Source organism: Sinocyclocheilus grahami, unplaced genomic scaffold (assembly GCF_001515645.1).
Source record: "Sinocyclocheilus grahami isolate Dianchi unplaced genomic scaffold, SAMN03320097.WGS_v1.1 scaffold214.1, whole genome shotgun sequence".
NCBI lineage: Eukaryota > Metazoa > Chordata > Actinopteri > Cypriniformes > Cyprinidae > Sinocyclocheilus > Sinocyclocheilus grahami.
Genome location: NW_015505393.1, coordinates 1,139,664 through 1,158,507, shown reverse-complemented (window position 1 = coordinate 1,158,507; position 18,844 = coordinate 1,139,664). Strand labels below are relative to the sequence as shown.

At 40.1% G+C, this 18,844-nt stretch overlaps 1 protein-coding gene across 1 annotated transcript in view; it reads right to left on the bottom strand.

Moving 5' to 3' along the window:
- Positions 1-17,107, bottom strand: part of LOC107596094 (microtubule-associated protein 2-like) — a 43,986-nt gene extending 26,879 nt beyond the window's left edge. The window contains exons 1-6 of the mRNA XM_016286712.1: positions 16,991-17,107; positions 11,454-11,511; positions 6,294-6,398; positions 3,701-3,775; positions 1,330-1,676; positions 623-629 (exon numbers count right to left, since the gene is read on the bottom strand). Of these exons, the coding sequence (XP_016142198.1) occupies positions 623-629; positions 1,330-1,676; positions 3,701-3,775; positions 6,294-6,398; positions 11,454-11,511; positions 16,991-17,107 (709 nt within the window). The remainder of the gene's footprint in view (positions 1-622; positions 630-1,329; positions 1,677-3,700; positions 3,776-6,293; positions 6,399-11,453; positions 11,512-16,990) is intronic.
- Between the last annotated feature and the right edge of the window lie 1,737 nt (positions 17,108-18,844).

Here is an 18,844-nt window from a genome sequence, read left to right as displayed (position 1 = left end):
CATTTCAGTTCAAACAACTTGTAAAAGTACATGTAGCATCCGATGACCCCTTAAAGGAAGCAACACAACCTATTTTTAAAACTAAATATATTAATAAAATTAATATTAGATGAAAAATTAAAGAAAATTTGAAATGCTGCCTTTGCAACTATTTGAAATAAAATTAATTAAAATTGAAGAAGTAAAATTACTCACATGAAAACTGTGTAAAATAAATTAAAGCTAAATAGAAATATTTAAAAAACAAAAACAAATAAAAATTAACAAAGTAATAAAACTAAAATTAATAAAAAATAAAAGCTAATTCAGAATATGAATAAATACTATAATAGTATATAAATAATACTGAAAAACATTGCTTTAAGTACATGTTGTCATATTAGTCAGTAATCTCACAAGCAATAATCATATATAACTCATTAACCATTTTCAGTTAATTTCGATTTGGACATAAATGAGAGTTTTTCACTGATCCATTAAAAAGGTCTGCTTCAATCATTCAATTCAATCATGAATTGGACTGCAACATAGATTGCAATATAGAGTGTGTCGTCAGTTTATTGCCTTATCTTATTTTGCACATTATCTTTGTCATCACATTCAATTCAGATTCCAATCTCACAGCTTAGCTAAAATGAAGCAATGAAGATGTTTAGAAACCAAAAAAAAAGCTGGAAAATATTTGGTTCCAGTATTTTCTAAGTTCTTGATCCCCAACCCTAGTTAAATTGGAAACACAACCCAAAGTGTAGAAATAATTTTGGTGCTGAAAGTGATTAACCTTTCCTTCACCAATGTACTGTAATAAGGTCAGAGATGCTTGTGTGTGTGTGTGTGTGTGTGTGTGGGCCACCATATGAAGAGCTGAAAGTCTTCCTGTGATCTACAACATGTGTACATCAGCAGGTTGGAGAAATGTGAGGGGCCTGTTGAGATGCATGAGTACGTTTTGGGTCTGATGAAGCACAATCAAAAATATAAAATGGACAGACAGGCTAACATACGGGCGGACAGATGCAGAGACAAGAAGACGGCAAACAGGCAAAGAAGAAAATGTGCACAGCATGCACAAATGTCCTGCTGATGCTGCAAGTCATTTGGATTTCATTTTCAGAGTCAGTGATTTTCCTCCTTAAACTGAGCACATCATAGCAGCAGAGATTTTGTCTAAAAGCAGGCTCGTGCCTGTTTACCGCACGGTATAAAAGTTGCGCAAAATCCAAATGACTTGCAATGAACAAGGTACAAAAACAGATACCACCCCCACAAGACACGCTTCGGTCAGAGTAGGCACAATACAACAAAGACAAAAAACAGGAAGAGGCGGACCAGAGAGAGAGAGAAAGAGTGAGAGAGAGAGAGGTGTTGATGCTGAGCTAAAGAAAGAAGTGGAAGGAAAGAGACAGAAAAGGAAGAGGAGGGGAGGAGATAATGGCAGAGAGGAACCATGCGAGGTTCACCTTCAATCTGTCTAAACGCGGCGGCCTGCCCTGAGGGGCGAGAGCCAGAGCGCGTCCACTCTGGGCTGAATAAAGGGTGCTCATAGTATTCCTCGTCAGAGTGGTAGGGGTCATCCTCAGGCACAGACACTGAGATGGAGGGGGCGAGGAACTTGCACCTCTCGCGAGAATTTTGGAAGCGGCGGAGAGGACCTGCTTCCTCCTCATCCCCTACATCTACAAATAGACACAAGGAAAAGAACTGCAGGGAAATCTGGAGAAAGAGACAGAGACAAAGAGACAGAGGGGAAAAGGAAGGAAGCTAGACAGGGTGGAGCAAGTAACAGAAGAGGAGGTGAATCAGAATAAGCTTAAATTGAGAAAGGAAGGGAGGAGATAAAGAGAGAGCCAGAGAGAGAGAGAGAGAGAGAGAGAGAATAAGGAGCTAAAAAGTCAGGTGGAGAGAAATAAAACAAGATAGGAGTATGTGTACGAAAAAGAGAAAGACACACGCAACACAAACAGTGTCGAGAAACACAAAGTGTGACTGTAGCGGTGCCATGCCATAACCAGATTCTGAACACCTTGGATGCATTTTTATAGGTTTGTCTAATGTGAGGAAGGTCTAAAGCAGATGAAACTGCATCAGTATTAACTGTTTGCTTAAAGTCAACATAAATCAGCATTCACAAGCCATTTTACTTCTGTAACATGAAATATTTATGAGCGAAACACTAATAAAAAATATTAGAGATGCACAGATATACAAATACTGGCTGATACCAGTAAGATGATAAGTATTTTCATATTTTAAACAATAACTGATAATTGGTCAATATTAAAATTCCATAAGATATTGCATAAAAAATGGAAAATAAAACACATCAGAAATAAAATGAATAGTATTCAGTTAAAATAATTTTGTTAAATTTAATGTTGTTTTATTTAAGTTTATTGCCTAATCAGTTTCACAGGCTATTTCATGGCAGATACAGATTAAACATTTAATAAATACAAGCACTACAATAAATGTAATACATTTAATAATAAAGAAAAAATATTAAAATAAAAGTGTATATACATCAAGGATTATTTATCTCTAATCAATTGATTAATTAATTGATTACTTGTCCTTGATAAAAAAAATTGAAAGTTTTTCTGGGTCCATTAAATAAATTTAAATGTTACAATTGAATTTAATTTTACCTTTAAATAGACAGCAAAGGTAAAACACCTAAATATAAAAATTGGTGGAAATGAACATATACAAATAAACATTCAATCATGGTCATTATAAATCCAATATGAACCCATACCCATAAATTAAAAAAAAGAAAATTATAATATCAGCCAATGGTGAAAGTATATTGGTTAAGATTGTTTTCAAAAGTACAAAAATAGAGTTGATTTCATGTTGACTTTAAGTAGGTGCTTAATTACTGCCGTAGCTCCTCCTGAAGGCTGTTTGTGATTGTGTTAATGACATTAATGTTTAGTTTTCTAGCTTCAGAAAGTGATCTGAGCATGGCATTGACCTACCACAGGCAGTACAGATAAACACAGTCAAAATGACGAACGAGCACAAGCCCACAACATCAACAGCACCTACGACACAACATGCAAAATTATAGACAGGGACGCACAGAGGAACTGAGAGAGATTTGGAGCAATAAACAGATCTAGTTTTGGAGAGAGGATGAGCAGGCAACCTGAATGCCACACAGTTTCAGCAACAGCCTGGAAACATCAGCTGCAGGTGAGACAGCACCGCATTCAGTTCAAGGTTTAAGGCTTTCATGCAGGGCGGAGTCAAAATCCATGGTTGGGCAGGGTATAAGGAGGGGTTGAGTTTGATTGGTTAGGAGGACTGGTCACTTTGGCGTGAGTTTTTGATCAAGATAAGCTCCCGGAGTTAGCAATGATGAAGATGAGGCCATGTTTAAGAGCTGGAGATGCTGGATGAGGAAGAGGAGGTTGACTTGAATGATGTCAACAAAGGAGGCATAGTTGATCCTGCAAACACAACTCCATCTTTGGACCAGCCCAACAGATCAGCAGAGCGTGGACATCTGTAGGGCACTGTGAGAGGGGTGAAATCAGCCTGGAAGGGGTGGGACTAGCAGGTGTCCCCAAATAGAATACCCTCATTCAAGCCAGGGTCAGAGGGTGACTGTAATACTCATGGAAAAAAAGGTGTTCAAGTTCTTTCAGTGCGTTTCTCGCCTCACCTCTCTCCATTCACACATGAAGCTTGACCCTACCTTGATCCAAAGGCCCAAAATGCTCTGCTGCTGGGGACGGAGGAGGTGAGGGTGGCAGGTTTGCAGAGTCCTCCACTGTAAACAAACAGAAGAAAAGAAGAAGAGATCAAGGCAATGTTCAAGATTAGATCAACACATCTACAGTTTGGGCGTCCCATTATGGGTCTTTTCCAAAACCTAGTGAATAGCCTATGGAGGAAGAATGTTAAGGTATCATAGGAGGTTTGAAGTAAAGTTCTAAGCTTCTTCAAATTCTAAGACAATGTTGCATGTATCCATAATGAAGACGGAATTCTCAGTGAAGAAAATCTATCCAAAATGGCAGACAAAGGAAGAGAAATATAGCTTATAACTAAACTAAACTAAACAATAATACTAAAAAGTACAGAAAAATGCTTTTATCTAATTAAAAACTGTTCTTCAAATTCTAAGACAATGTTGCATGTATCCATAATGAAGACGGAATTCTCAGTGAAGAAAATCTATCCAAAATAGCAGACAAAGGAAGAGAAATATAGCTTATAACTAAACTAAACTAAACAATAATACTAAAAAGTACAGAAAAATGCTTTTATCTAATTAAAAACTTGATTTTCCCCCCAATATTTATGCGCAATATATGAGCTTAGCAAAATACGGACAACAAATTCTATAAAAATTAATTGTCAAATCTTAAAATAGATTCATGAAGGAATAAAACTTAAATTTTAAAATGCAATTAGCTTGTATTCCAAATATTATTTTCCGATCTTTTTGCATATATACACTACCATTCAAAAGTTTGGGATCTGTCTCAAATACTTTTAAAAATACTTTTATTCAATTAGGACACATTAAATTGCTCAAAAGTCAGAGTAAAATATTTATAATATTGCAAAAGATTTCTATTTTAAATAAATGCTAAATGTTTCACAGTTTCAAAAGTATTAAAAGTATTAGGCAGCACAACTATTTTCTACATTGTTAATAATAAATGTTTCTGGAGCACCAAATCAGCATATTAGAATGATTTCTGAAGGATCATGTGACACTGAAGACTGGAGCAATGGTTGATGACTTTTAAACTTTTAAAAGTGTATTGTACGTATAGTAAGCAAGACAACTCCCTAGGTTTTGGAAGAGCGCCAACAAATTTGAGGTTGTTTTTTCTGACCTTTTAATGTTCACTATAGTAAAGAACAGACAGGTAATGATGATGAAAAGTAGAGAGAACAAGATCAGGAAATGCAAGCCAACTGAAGTGACATTTTCTTAATCTTAAGCATGCAAAATTTCTGTAAACGCCCACACAAGAAAAATAAACCCAGTAGGCATGTTTTAACAAGGAAAAATAGATTCATAAACAGATAAAATTGTATCTTAAAATGCAATTATCTTGTATTAGCTTATAAAGGGACTCCAAGGGGCAAGCAGTTTAATAACAATAGATTTGAATGTAAAAATACCCCCCCACCCACCGACTCATAAAGATATAAATGGGGTTGTGTGCATGTGAGAGTTATTTCTAAGGATATGTTGAGCAGAGAGGAGTCTGGGCTCAGGATTGGTATGCCGAAAGCTTTGCCGTCTCTAATCCTTTGAGCTCTTCTGACAGACTGACTCAACATCAAGCGTGTTAGTGCAGAAATCATTATCTAATTTTGCTGACTAATTCCGGCACAGCAAGTGGAAACTTAGAGCTATAGATTTTATTTAATTTTTCCTTTTTCTTTTGAAGTTTGACAATGAAGCATCTGAACATTTTGGACTGAATTTGTAACAGAAAAAAGGGATAACTGCAAATTAGCAAAACTGTAAATGATCTAAGTTCATGTGTGCCATTATAAGCAATGCATTTGTACTATTTTAGCTTTCTAAAAGTAGTGAGCAATTTTGCATTATCACAAAGTACTACAATAAGTTTACATAAATTCATAACCTAATGTCACCAGCATACTGCACAGTCCTCAGAAAGTCACTGTCAAAACACAGAAACTGATGTAACAGTAGCAACACGTGCTCACGAATGAACTTTAAAAATCAAGAAAGCTCAGATAAAACCACGTCACAAGAGACATGCAGCATGACCACAGAAACCAGAAAAAAACAAAAAGTCCACCACTTTTACCACAATAACAGGCAGCCGTAGAGGACAGAGAGGGCTAAGGGGCTCATCCTAATGCTGACCATCTCTACCCTCTCTACCCTCTCTGCACAGAGCCAGGGGCTGGTGGGTACAGAAATCAAGCAGAGAGAAGCTGGGACAAGCCAGCTGTCAGGGCAGATATGCCATTATGAAGGAAAAGAAAGCGCCCTCCTGATGCTTTCCACAGCTTTAATCAGTTTACACACAGAACGAGGAACAGACACACAGAACAACAATGATGATCACATGCAGAGATAGGAAAGCAAAAATAAAATGTATTTGAGTACTGTCTCTCCATGTTGTGTTTGACAAACATGAAAACATATAAACATTCAAAGGAACAGTTCACCTGAAAAAGAAAATGAACTGATCATCTCTACATGTCTCACCAACGCATTAAAGTCCTTTAAGAGCAGGCCTGAGTGTGGCCAACCTCCAGTATCCCAGGATGCTCTCCTGCAGGCCTACCTGATGGCAGCCTGACGGCAGTGTCTGGATGCAGCTCCTGCTCTCCCTTCAGTACTGCTACCGCTTCGGCCGTAACCTCCTGCACGATCCGCGCTGATACTTGCTCTGTGCAACACATACACATACACATACATCAACACATGCCCACACGAGCATGTGTATGGGCAAATATTCACACATACATTCTGAATCAATACAGAGAAGTTTTCTTCTCTTTTTTCATTATAATAAACCAATCAAATAATCCATGCAGTCCTCACAAAAGGCTGCAAATAACTCTGAGCCAATGAGAATGAGACTGTATTACATTGTCAGCACACTATAACATAGCTGTGCACACATATGGTGGCCCACACACTGTCACACACACACAATTAAGGTCTTTTTTGGTGTTAATAATAAATATCAAATGGTTTTAAACAATATTAATAGGTCAAACTTAGAGGCTTCCATAAACAAACACAGAGCACAAGCAACTCTCAAAGTATCATGTCTACCCTTACACTACCATTTAAAAGTTTAGGGTCGGTTAAATTTTTTTATGTTTTTGAAAGTCTCTTATGCTCACCAAGGCTGCATTTATTTGATCACAAATACAGTAAAATAGTATTATATAGCATAGTATATAATACTGTGAAATATTATTACACTTAAAATAGATGTTTTCTATTTTAATATATTTTCAAATTTAATTAATTCCTGTGATGAAAAGCTGAATTTTCAGCAGCCATTACTCCAGTATCCAGTGTCACATAATCCTTCAGAAAACATTCTACTATGCTGATTTTGCACTCAACCTTTCTTATTATCAATGTTGAAAACAGTTGTGCTGCTTAACATTTGTGTGAAGCTGTAATGCATTTTTTTCAGGTTTGTTAAATTATTTATAGAAAGTTGTAAAACAGCATTTATTTGAAATAGAAATCGTCTCAGGTTACGCATGTAATCATGGAACAAGATGCTGCGTCCTCTTGTGGACACATTGGGGAATGCCGCCGGCAGGACAGGTGTCTGAAGCATGTGTGAAAAAACTCCAATCCTATTGGTCCACGTAGCCCGTGATGTCATGGGCGGGCGCTGGCAGTATAAAAGGGCACCTGCTGAATACATCACCAACTTAGTTGTCTGAAGGAGACGTGAAACAGGCAGGCAGAAGGCATGGTGAGGGGACGCAGCATCTCATTCCCTCTTGAGGAACCATGGTTGCATGCGTAACCTGAGACGTTCCCCTTCTAGGGAACCTGCGCTGCGTCCTCTTGTGGACACATTGGGGAATGAAATGGCAACTATTCCATGCCGAGGCAAATGCCTGACCACCTGGTGAGGATCTCCAAGGAAGTGACAGACGTCCACCTAAACTTTCCTTAGAAAAGTGCCAAGCCACTGACGGCTCGGGCCGCTCACATAACTTGGCAGAAATGGGGAAGCCAGCCTCAGATGAAAGGGGGGACTAAAAACCACCACCAAGTTAGGAACACCGCTATCCTCAGACAGCTATGTTAGTAACACTAGCCTGAATAGATAAGACCTCTAAATGGGAGCTCACAGAGATACTACTTAAAGGCCCAGGTAGGGGAGTAGCCGCTGAGCTAGGAAACAGCTATCCTCAAATAGCTATTTTCAAAGGCTCGTAGACCAAACGTATAGGTATAAGCTACAGGGCTAGCCTCAGATAACAATCTAGTAAAACCCTCCCACAAAACTGCCCAGACCACAGAGAGTGGGCTATCTGCTTACAACCCTAACTGGGGAGATAGCACTGTCTAGGCAGAGGCTAGGGAGACTGCTACTTAAAAACCCTAAGTAGAGGAGCAATCACCAAGCTAGCACATAGCTACCCTCTGATAGCCATGTTAAAGGAAAGGGACTCACTGCAATAGCAAGCTAAATACACAGGTAACCTCAGATAGCTGTATTTAAAGCCGCAGGTCCTGCCAAAGCCATGGCTGAAGTATAACTACCTTCAGATGGCTATACTATACAGGTCCCTAATCAGTGTCAGTCCCTAAGAGGCTAGCGAACCACCATTGTTATTGATCAGAAGCTCACATGAGGGAGAACCAGACCATCAGTAAATGATTCGCTAAAGAGTGAACACATAAAACATCAATAGTCCAGAATCAGAGCCTGATGTAAGCAGTGGCCATAACACATAAAAAGGGGTACGGAGAGGGTATGAAAATAATTATCAAGCAGTGCCAGCCTCGGGACACGGATGATCACCGCGTCTCTTAACCAGCACCTCCCTAAGATCCTTTTTCCCTCTGTTAGCAATAGCCTTCCACTGCCGACTCCTGGAAGGAGGAGGGACGCGATTAGCCACACTAGACTTTGGTCTTGTCTATGAGCCTCAGCTTCAGACAGACCATCCCCCTTAGAGGAAGATCAGGAGCAGCGAGGAATGAACTTCCTGAAAGCAGCTGATTGTGTTTTTGCCTCCCTGAACCTGTTGTTGCAAGAACAACCCAGCAGTGCGCTTTTGGGATCAGATGACTCTAGGGAAAGAGTGTCTGGATCCTGAGTCGCACTCAAGCTCATGGGCAGAGTCTATGAAAGATCCATACCTTTCTCAAACTGCTCCAAAAGCTCGACCTGTGAGTTTCGAGCCCTCGAAGCACATAACACACAAGTAGTGCGTGTCCTCAGGTGTCAAGAACCTGGGACACGGAGGCACACACTTCTTGAAATGCTTGTGTCCTGATTTTTCAGCCATAGTCACACTGCTAACAAACAAACGGCTCCTGAAGACAACAAAAGTCGGTGATGTATTCAGCAGGCACCATTTTATACTGCCAGCGACCACCCATGACGTCATTAGCTACGTGGACCAATAGGATTTAAGGTTTTTCACACAACCTTTAGACACCGGTCCTGCCGGAGGCATTCCAATGTGTCCACAAGAGGATGCAGCGTCTCGTTCCCTAGAAGGGGAACTTTTGTAACATTATGTCTTCACTGTCACTTTTGATCAATTTAATGCAACCTTGCTGATTAAAGCATTAATTTCTTTTAAAAAAAAAATTACGAACCCCAAATATTTGAATGGTATTATATGTGGCCAAATAAAACAAAATAATCTTTACAGAGACAAATGAGCACATTTTAATGTGGCTCTAATTATCACAATGTCTTATCACTGCTGTTTTTATGTCTAAGCAGACAGACAAATTTACAGAGACATTTAATTTATCACTGAAGCTAAATATGCTGCTCAATGTGACAATCAAAGCCTATGAAAAACATTTTTGATGTTTAATAATACACAGTTAAATGAAGTGGTCCAATGATATTTCACTGTGGGCGGAGCTACCCAGCACAACGATACAGTACTAGAAACCAAAGCGGCTGATAAAACACCCTGTCACTCATTGCTTCCGGCAAGCACAGCTTATTAAGACAAGAACTCAACTTTAGAAGAAATCACTTCTTATCGCTTGTCATTTCCATTAGAAAAGAGTGTTAGAAAATACATACGTAATATCGCACCAAATAAAATTAACTTCCAATGTGTAATTCAGTTTTATCTATGTCCTTTCAGAGGATATTAATTTAAACCTCTAACTCAGAGAAAAACACTCTCAAAAAAGAAAAGGAGAAAGCTCAAAATGGCAAGAAAATTGGCAGCACTTTGAGAGAGCAAATTGTCATGGTAACGGCAGATTGGGGAGGTATAAGAAGAGACTGCAACGGATTAAGCAGCGGGCAGAATACAGCCCACGGATTGGCTGGCAGCACGCATCCAGGGATAGATTCTGCTTTAAAACAGCGCTATTAAAAGTATCCCTCGGCTCTTTAAGACACTAACACACTTTCTGCATTCTTATAACACATCAGATACATTTCAGTGGCATCAATAGTCTGATATTAACCTAAAGATGGATCTAGATGGTGTTGCAAAGGCCACCCATAGCTGAAGGTTGCCAAAGACAGTGCCTACAAATCTATGTAGGCACTGTGTAGGAGTATGAGTTAAATGTGTCCCATAATCTAGTAAATAGCCATGAATCTTTGTTGTATTTGCAATATTAATCATTCAACATACAAGCACAAGGTGAAGCATTTCGATTTAATTGAAGTTGATGCTGCAACGATCAGCTAACATGTGCTCAGACACGAGGTCGACACATTAGCACCGAGGGAGAAAAACTAGCAGCGAGGCTTATGTCAAAGCTTTCTGAAGAGATGCAAAGTGATTAAGGGCCATTTGCTACTCCCACTCTCTCTCCAGTGCAAACAGACTGCATGATGGGAGTCAGCGATGCACCGCCTTTGTTTCTTGTGCACTTTTCAGGCACAATTTCTGCCCACTTACAGCCCCGGCATCCGCCCACCCACTCACATACACACATGCACAGAAAGGGAAAAGAGTTTTGCTCAGATCCCATTAGAATAATGTTCACCCACACAGACTCGAGTTTGCGGTACGCCATCAACCCGCAGTCAGATGAGAGTCACAGTAAATAATTCACTCAAAAATTACAATTCTGTCATTATTTAGTGACACTCATGCAGTTCCAAACCCGTGTTTTTTTTTCACTTAAAATATGACTTTTTGAATAAAGTCCTGGTTGCTGTTTTTTAATTTTTTCAGTATATTTCTCTGCTCTCTTCCTCTTTTTCCGCATACTTTATCGTTACACCATATCTGTAAGTGTCACTATAGATTCACTTTCAGGGCAAATCTGACCAGTCTATCAGCGTCTTTGTGTCTGACAGATGTGCTGTTGTGTCTACCCAGCATTCCCCTCTCTCCCCCCTTGTGCCTGTCCACACCCGTCTGCAAGAGATGTGCTCGGATTGCTGATCAGATGGGTTTGCCTCCAGCACACAATAGCTCACATCCCTGAGACATCAGCACACACAATAAGTAAATACCCCAAAAAGTAGCTCAAACACAGCCACACACAAGAAGATGAACAATAATGCATGGTACTTATCTGTTATTCACACGGACAGTCATATTTTCCCCTTAAGACAGGTTGCAGAAATCGAAGTCAAATCTATTTGCCGGCACTTTTAGCAAACATGCAATATAGACACACAAAATCTGTACTAATCCACAAGTACAAATATGTTAACAACCATTCTCATGCAGCAATGCCACTTAAACCTACAAAGAATCTCTAACCAACAACCCATTGGAAAAATCAAAGCTCTTACCAAAAAGTAAGTGCCGGTTATCTGGTTGTCTGGAGGCAAATGCTTCACTGTGCACTCTTAGTCATGTCTGCCTGCCAAAAGCAAGCCGGGAAGGAGGAGGGGGACGGCTGGTACTCCATGCCAGGACTCCCCCGCCAAAGAGCAGAGCTGTTGCCACAGCAACACACAGCCTGGGCCCAATCTGAATGGTCTCCCAGCATGCTTCAGCTGTGGGTTTTGCCGCCCTCTGTGTGTGAGTGACAAACAGCCTTATTCTGACTCTCTGCATCTGTGCTGCTATCTTATGGTTTCTCTAAATATGTGGATCTCAAACTCCAGATACATAGCTTGTAGTTCATGAAATATTCCAACGCAACACTTCACAATAAGGTTCAATTCATTAATGCATCTGGTGTCATGAACTAACAATAAACAATTTTTTACAGCATTTATAATCTACTGTAGGTTAATATGAATAAATATACTACTGTTTATTGTTGATTCATGCTTGTTCATTCAAATATTTAGTGTACTGTATATAGAGGTTTTTAATTAAGTTGTTAATACAGTAAAGGTAATGTTTATTGTTTGTGCTTGGTTAATAAATTAAATCTTAATGTAAGGTGTACCTATTCCAAGTGGGGAAAAAAATAAAATAAAATAAAATAAAATAAAATAAAAGTAAAGTAAAGTAAAGTAAAGTAAAGTAAAGTAAAGTAAAATAAAATAAAATAAAGCTGGAAAACATTTACTATGCTAACAAGCAGACTTAAATTGAATTTTTATGTAATTTCACCCATCTTGTGCACCATTCCTGCCCAGCACGCATTTCAGTCCAGCCCTTATAATTTAAGCCAGCAGCTGCCTCAGCAAGCAATCTCTCTCCCTCTCTGCTTCTCAAGTGTCCCGTTCTTTATGCAAAGCAATGTCATATGTCGCACTGTCAGTATCTCAGTCTAGCACCTCTTGTGTGTCTGAAGGGCCCTTGTATGTGCTGGCCTTGCCAATGCCCCTTGGCTCGAAAATCTCACCATCACAGAGTCACAGAGGCAGAGAATCTATTTTCAGGGAAGGTCCTTCTCTCCACAGGGACACATCACCAGAGCTGCTCTTTAGAATTGAGCAGTTTTGCTCACGTCAATAGCGAACTCAGTGCTGAAATATGAAAACAACCTGGAATCATTAATTAAACACATAGACGCAAGCAAAAGGAACAAGTTGTTTTCTTGGCTCACAGTGATTTATAACAGCAAGTTTGTTAATGAGAAACGCATGAGCAATATTAAAGCACAACTCTGTCTGAAGGATCATTAGAGTTTAAGGGAAGTCCATATCCATCACTCACTGTCAGGGATCGGTGCGGTGATGCTTTCTGCCCGGCTTTATGCTGTATTAAGTATTTATGGAGGTGACAAGGGAACTGTGATGATTTATACAGAGAACAGATATTACTGGAAAGCACAGGGATTTTATAAACACAAAAATGCTAAGAAAAACATATGATATGTTGCCTACTGTACACTTAACTATCAGCAGTGACATATAAGTAAGAGTAAACTGTACATGAAGGGAGCGGTATCTGGAAAAATGGATCCTGTGAACATAAAATCAATGGATTCCTAACAATATTGCTAAAAACATGGGAGATTTCCCACTGGATGCTGATCATGTCCAGACAAATTCTTCAGAAAAAGGCTATGCAGGTTGATTCTAGCGTTTCAAGTCCTCTTACAGGGGTCATATAATAAGGAATCAAATTCTCCTTGATCTTTTCAGATTAAAGAGCTTGATGTACTATGAAAACATACTGTAACGTTTAGAACTCAGAAAAGAGCAGGTATCAATTTCGCTCTGCCAATTTGTGACATCACACAGACAAATACAGTACACCAAAATATGAGGTGAGAAGGACAAAGTACAATAGAAGCTATTATTCCTCAAAACCAGAAGAACTAAATGTGGGAAAGTACGATCTCAGCAAAGTTGCACATTTCACATGTGAAAGGAGATGAAATATTAATGATTAATTATTACTAATATTATTATTATATAACATAAAAGTGTGTATGCAGTTTTAGGTGAGCTGTCATACAGTATGTGCAGATGTCAGAGCATTTATCTCAGTAAGTGCACTTCGAACAACGTGTTATGCATCTGTCTTTTCATCTGTCCATCTAACTCTTTACCCTACTCCTCATATACACATTTCCACATCTACATTTCTGCTGATGTGTCTGTTCTACCCCGACTGGACTCCCAGAATGCCTCTGCTCAACCCTTACCCATCCCGTGTGAATTCTAGCATTAGTGCAATCCATGTCACAGAAAAATTACAAAGATCTCTTTAATCTAAAATCCCCCTTCTCCAGCTCTCAGTAATTAATTAATTTATTTATTTATTTATTATTATTATTATTATTATTATTATTATTATTATTATTAGCCTTCTGTAGTATGAAATAAATAATAATATTATTTTCTTATTTACTTATGTTTTACTCATGTGCTTTTGGGGTAAAATATGGGGTAAAGTATGTTTAATTGTATTGGAAATAATGTCATAAAGCAAATCCATCTTAATAATCATAAAATAAGAATATTATTCATGCACTACCATTCAAAAGTTTAGAGTGGGCAAAGTTTTTCAGTGTTTTCAACTGTTTTTCAGTTGTTGTTTTTCTTTAAAATATATATTAAAATGTGTTTTATTCCTGTGATAGCAAAGCTGAATTTTCAGCAGACATTAATACGGTCTTCAGTGTCACATGATTCTTCAGAAATCATTCTAATATGATAAACATAATCTGATGCTCCAAAAACAGTTGTACTGCTTAAATATAGAGAGAGAGAGGTTTTTTTTGTGGAAACCGTATTTTCTCCCCAAGAATCTTGATGAATAAAAAGTTTTAAAATAAAAACACCATTTATTTAAAATATAAATCTTTTGTAGCATTAAAAACATCTTTACTGTCACTTTTGATTAATTTAATATATACTAGTTGAATAAAAGTATTAATGTTGCACGTTGTCACGAATCCGGTCTATGAACTTCCGTTTGTACACCACAAGAGGTCATTATCCACCACATGGACTCTCACACTACACAGACTTTCACACTCACCCTGGACTTCAGTTCCCACAATTCATTTCACTCTGATTACACACAGGGCAGCAGCCATTTCACTAATCGCACATTCACCTGAAACCAATCACACATACTATATAACACCTACTCAGATCCTGTTCAAACTGCCGAGTATTGTTTAAGCGTTTATGTTGTTTAGCGTAGCTACTTTACGGAGACACGAATGTGACGAGTGGGGCGGGGCCGAGAGCAGTGGGAACGGAGCGAGGCCGGTAGAGTGAATGATAATGAGCGACACCTGCGACACTCACCGGTCTCAAGTCCCATGGAGGAGCTCCAGAAGGATAAAAGGAGGAGTGACGACAGTGCAAGACGAGAGAGGACCAGGTCTGGATTTTATGTTGTTTTGTTTCTGCGCGGCAGTCATCCGTGAGGGGCTGTCGCGCTATTTTAAGTTTTGTGTTTATTTTATTTTTAAAGTTATGTTTAAATGTTCACCGGTATCCGCCTCCTTCTTCCCGAGTTTCGGCACCAATGTAACACAGTTCGTAGATCGGGAAGAAGGAGGCGGGAACCGGCGAACATTCAGACATAACTTTAATAATAAAATAAACACAAAACTTAAAATAGCGCGACAGCTCCTCACGGACCACTGTGCTCTGGTCTCCTGTGACGGGGCCGAGAGCCGTGGAAACGGAGCGAGGCCGGTGGAGTGAATGATAATGAGCGACAACAAATATTTCTTGAGACGACAAGACTTTTTTTTAGAACGAAGAAAAAAAAAGATTGGATAGGGAAAGCTCTGGCTTCGTGTGGATGTGGCCTTAAAAACAAGAGCATGAAACAAGACTCAATATAGCAGTGTGACACTGTTAAGACTTCACAATCAATAGCAGATACAAACAGGCTTAAATAGGTTACAAGATCATTAGGAACAGGTGTGTTCAATCAGGCATAAGTCCAGGCAGTGGCTTGTGGGAAATGAAGTCTGTGACACAATGACAATGACGTAGAATGGAGTGCCTTCTGTTGGACAACCAGAGCACTCCATCTGACAATCATTACATAACCCACCTAATAAGCAGCTTCCAGATGCTCCTAAATATAAAACTCCAACACCAGGAAGTGTTGGAGTGGAGGCGGAACAGGGGGAAGGATGGAGGGCCAGACCCATGAACGAGGAACAAGCCAGGCTGGAGCTGGCAAAACAGGAGAGCAGGGTAGAGCCGGTGACCAACATAGCAGAGCAGATGAGACCATAAAGTCCCACGACGCAACAGACAACCACCGCTACAGAGCAGATGAGACCAGAACCCCACTGCGGAGCAGACGACCACCGCTGCAGAACCGACGAGACCACCGATCCTCACAGCAGAGCAGATGACCAACACAGCAGTTCAGACAGGACCGAAGACCCCCAGGGTGGAGTCGAAGACCACCATGGCAGATCTAACAAAATTGGAGACCACCACGGCTGATCAGGGAAAACTGAAACACACAGCACAAAGAGGTTATCGTTGGCCTCAAGGGCCATATCAGGACGGGCTGACAGTTCAGAGATGACCTCCGTGGTCACACAGCCATATCACCCTGCAGCCCAAGACTGGTTGCCCACTGAAGCTAAGCAGGGTTGAGCCTGGTCAGTACCTGGATGGAAGACCTCCTGGCAAAACTAGGTTGCAGTTGGAAGAGGTGTTAGTGAGGCCAGCAGAGGGTGCTCACCCTGTGGTCTGTGTGGGTCCTAATGCCCCAGTATAGTGACAGGGACACTATACTGTAAAAAGCACCGCCCTTCGGATGAGATGTTAAACCGAGGTCCTGACTCTCTGTGGTCTTTTTAAAAAATCCCATGGCACTTCTCGTAAAAGAGTAGGGGTGTAACCCCGGTGTAAATTCCCTCCACTGGCCCTTATCAATCATGATCTCCTAATAATCCCCATCCATTGAATTGGCTCTATCTTTCTCTCTCCTCTCCACCTGGCCCTTCGGATGAGATGTTAAACCGAGGTCCTGACTCTCTGTGGTCTTTTTAAAAAATCCCATGGCACTTCTCGTAAAAGAGTAGGGGTGTAACCCCGGTGTAAATTCCCTCCACTGGCCCTTATCAATCATGATCTCCTAATAATCCCCATCCATTGAATTGGCTCTATCTTTCTCTCTCCTCTCCACCTGTAGCTGGTGTTTGGTGAGCGCACTGGCGCCGTTGTCCTGTGGTTGCCGTCGCATCATCCAGGTGGATGCTGCACACCGGTGGTGGTTGAGGGAGACCCCCCATATGATTGTAAAGCACTTTGGGTGTACAAAAAATACACAATAAAGCACTATATAAATGCATCATTCATTCATTCAGTCACTACATGGCAGACTGAGGGTTCAGAGACAGCCTCCTTTGCAGCAAGGGATTCAGGGATGAACTCTCTGACCACAACAGGATAGGCTGAGAGCTCAGAGACGAGACTTCCCTGGTCATTACTGGACAGGTGAAGAATTCAGAAACAGCCTCCTTGGCCATGACAGGACAAGCAAGGGATTCAGGAACGGCCTCCTTGACCGTGAAAGGACAAACTAAGATCTCAGAGACAGCCTCCATGGCTGGGACAGGACAGGCAAAGGGTTCAGGGACGGCCTACTTGGCCGTGACAAGGTAGACTGTGAGTTTAAAGGCAGCCTCTTTGGCCATGACAGGGCAAGCAGAGAGTTCAGGAACGGCCTTCTTGGCCTTGACAGGACAGGTGAAGAGCTCAGAGACGGCCTCCTTGGCCGTGACAGGACAGGCAGGCAACTCACAGGCTGGGGCCAACACAGGACTCAGCTCTGGGGCTTGAGTGGACTCTGGCACAGATTTACAAACTTGAGCAGGCTCTGGAGTGGATTCATGGACTGGAGCAGGCTCTGGATTGGATTTATGGACTGAAGTGGGCTCTGGAGCGGATTACTAGCTTCCATTGCCTTACTAGCTTCAACTGCAACGTTCATGATGTCCAGGAACATTGACGTGGTGTCCATAACGGCTAGAGATTCTGGCATGACGGCTGGAGTCTCTGGCGTGGTGGCCATCTTGTGAAAAGGCTCTGGGCTGGTGGCTATCTTGTGGAGAGGTTCTGAACTGGTGGCCATGTTGTGAAGAGGCTGTGGCTTGGTAGGCATGAGGTGAGCAGGCTCTGGCTTGGCAGACTTGACTTGAACAGTCTCTGACTTAGCAGACTTGAACTGGTTGTGGCTTGACATTGAACAGACTCTGGCTTGGCAGACTTGACAGCAGTAACATGGTGTGGATCTGGTGTGGTGGCTACTGAGGGAATGCTGCTCTTCTGGAACTCCTACAGTAAGAGCAGATCCGCTCAGTAGTAAAGCCAAATCTATATACTGCTCTAATGACCAACCAGACTCAGCAATTGGCATGAGGGAACAAATCGGCTCAGAAAGCCACCCTCAGAAAAATATCATAAAACATACCTCATCATAAGGTGTTAGATGTGCCAGTTCAAGAAAGTCCCCCATGTCGCTCTCAATCGAGCAATTTCCTTGGCGGAGATGTATTAACTTAACTCCTGGATCCATAAAGTGGTGAAGTCTTCTGTCATGAGACTGCAAGGAAGCTGAATGTTGGGATCCAAATGCAGAAGTTTAATGGTGTAAAAGGAGTCCATGACACAATGATAATGACGTAGAATGGAGTGACATCTGGTGGACAACCAGAGCACTCCATCTGACCAACTTACAAAAATAGAAAACAGCTCATTTAAACTGTAATAATATTTCACAATATTAAATTTTTTACAGTATATTGATCTAATAAATGCAGCCTTAGGCAACATAAGAGATTTTTAAAAATAAATAATAAGAAATAAAACTTACCAACCCCAAACTTTTGAACAGTATATTTAATTATTAACATAATTAAATATAGTATATAGTATATTAATTGTATTCATTATTTTTATTTCTATGCATTATTTAAATTATTTTTAAATTATTAATTATTGATTTCAGCATGTCCATAAAATCGTGTGGATTGTGAGGAGGGGTGTGCTATGTAGACCACAAAATGGGCAAAAGAACCCATAGACTTTCATTGAAGGAGGGACCCAAGCCATACATTATTAAGTGTATTAAGTACATTATTAAGCCTGTATTAAGTGACAAGAATATGCCTAAAAAATAGTAAATCAAATATAAAATAGAACATAATAAAACATACAAAAATATATAAAACAAAAGCTAAAACTTTATAAATAAAATAAAGGATAAAATCAAAAGAATCCAAAAATAAACAAAATAAAAGCTTTTTTAAAAATACATTTTAAATGTACAACTTTAGCTGTTT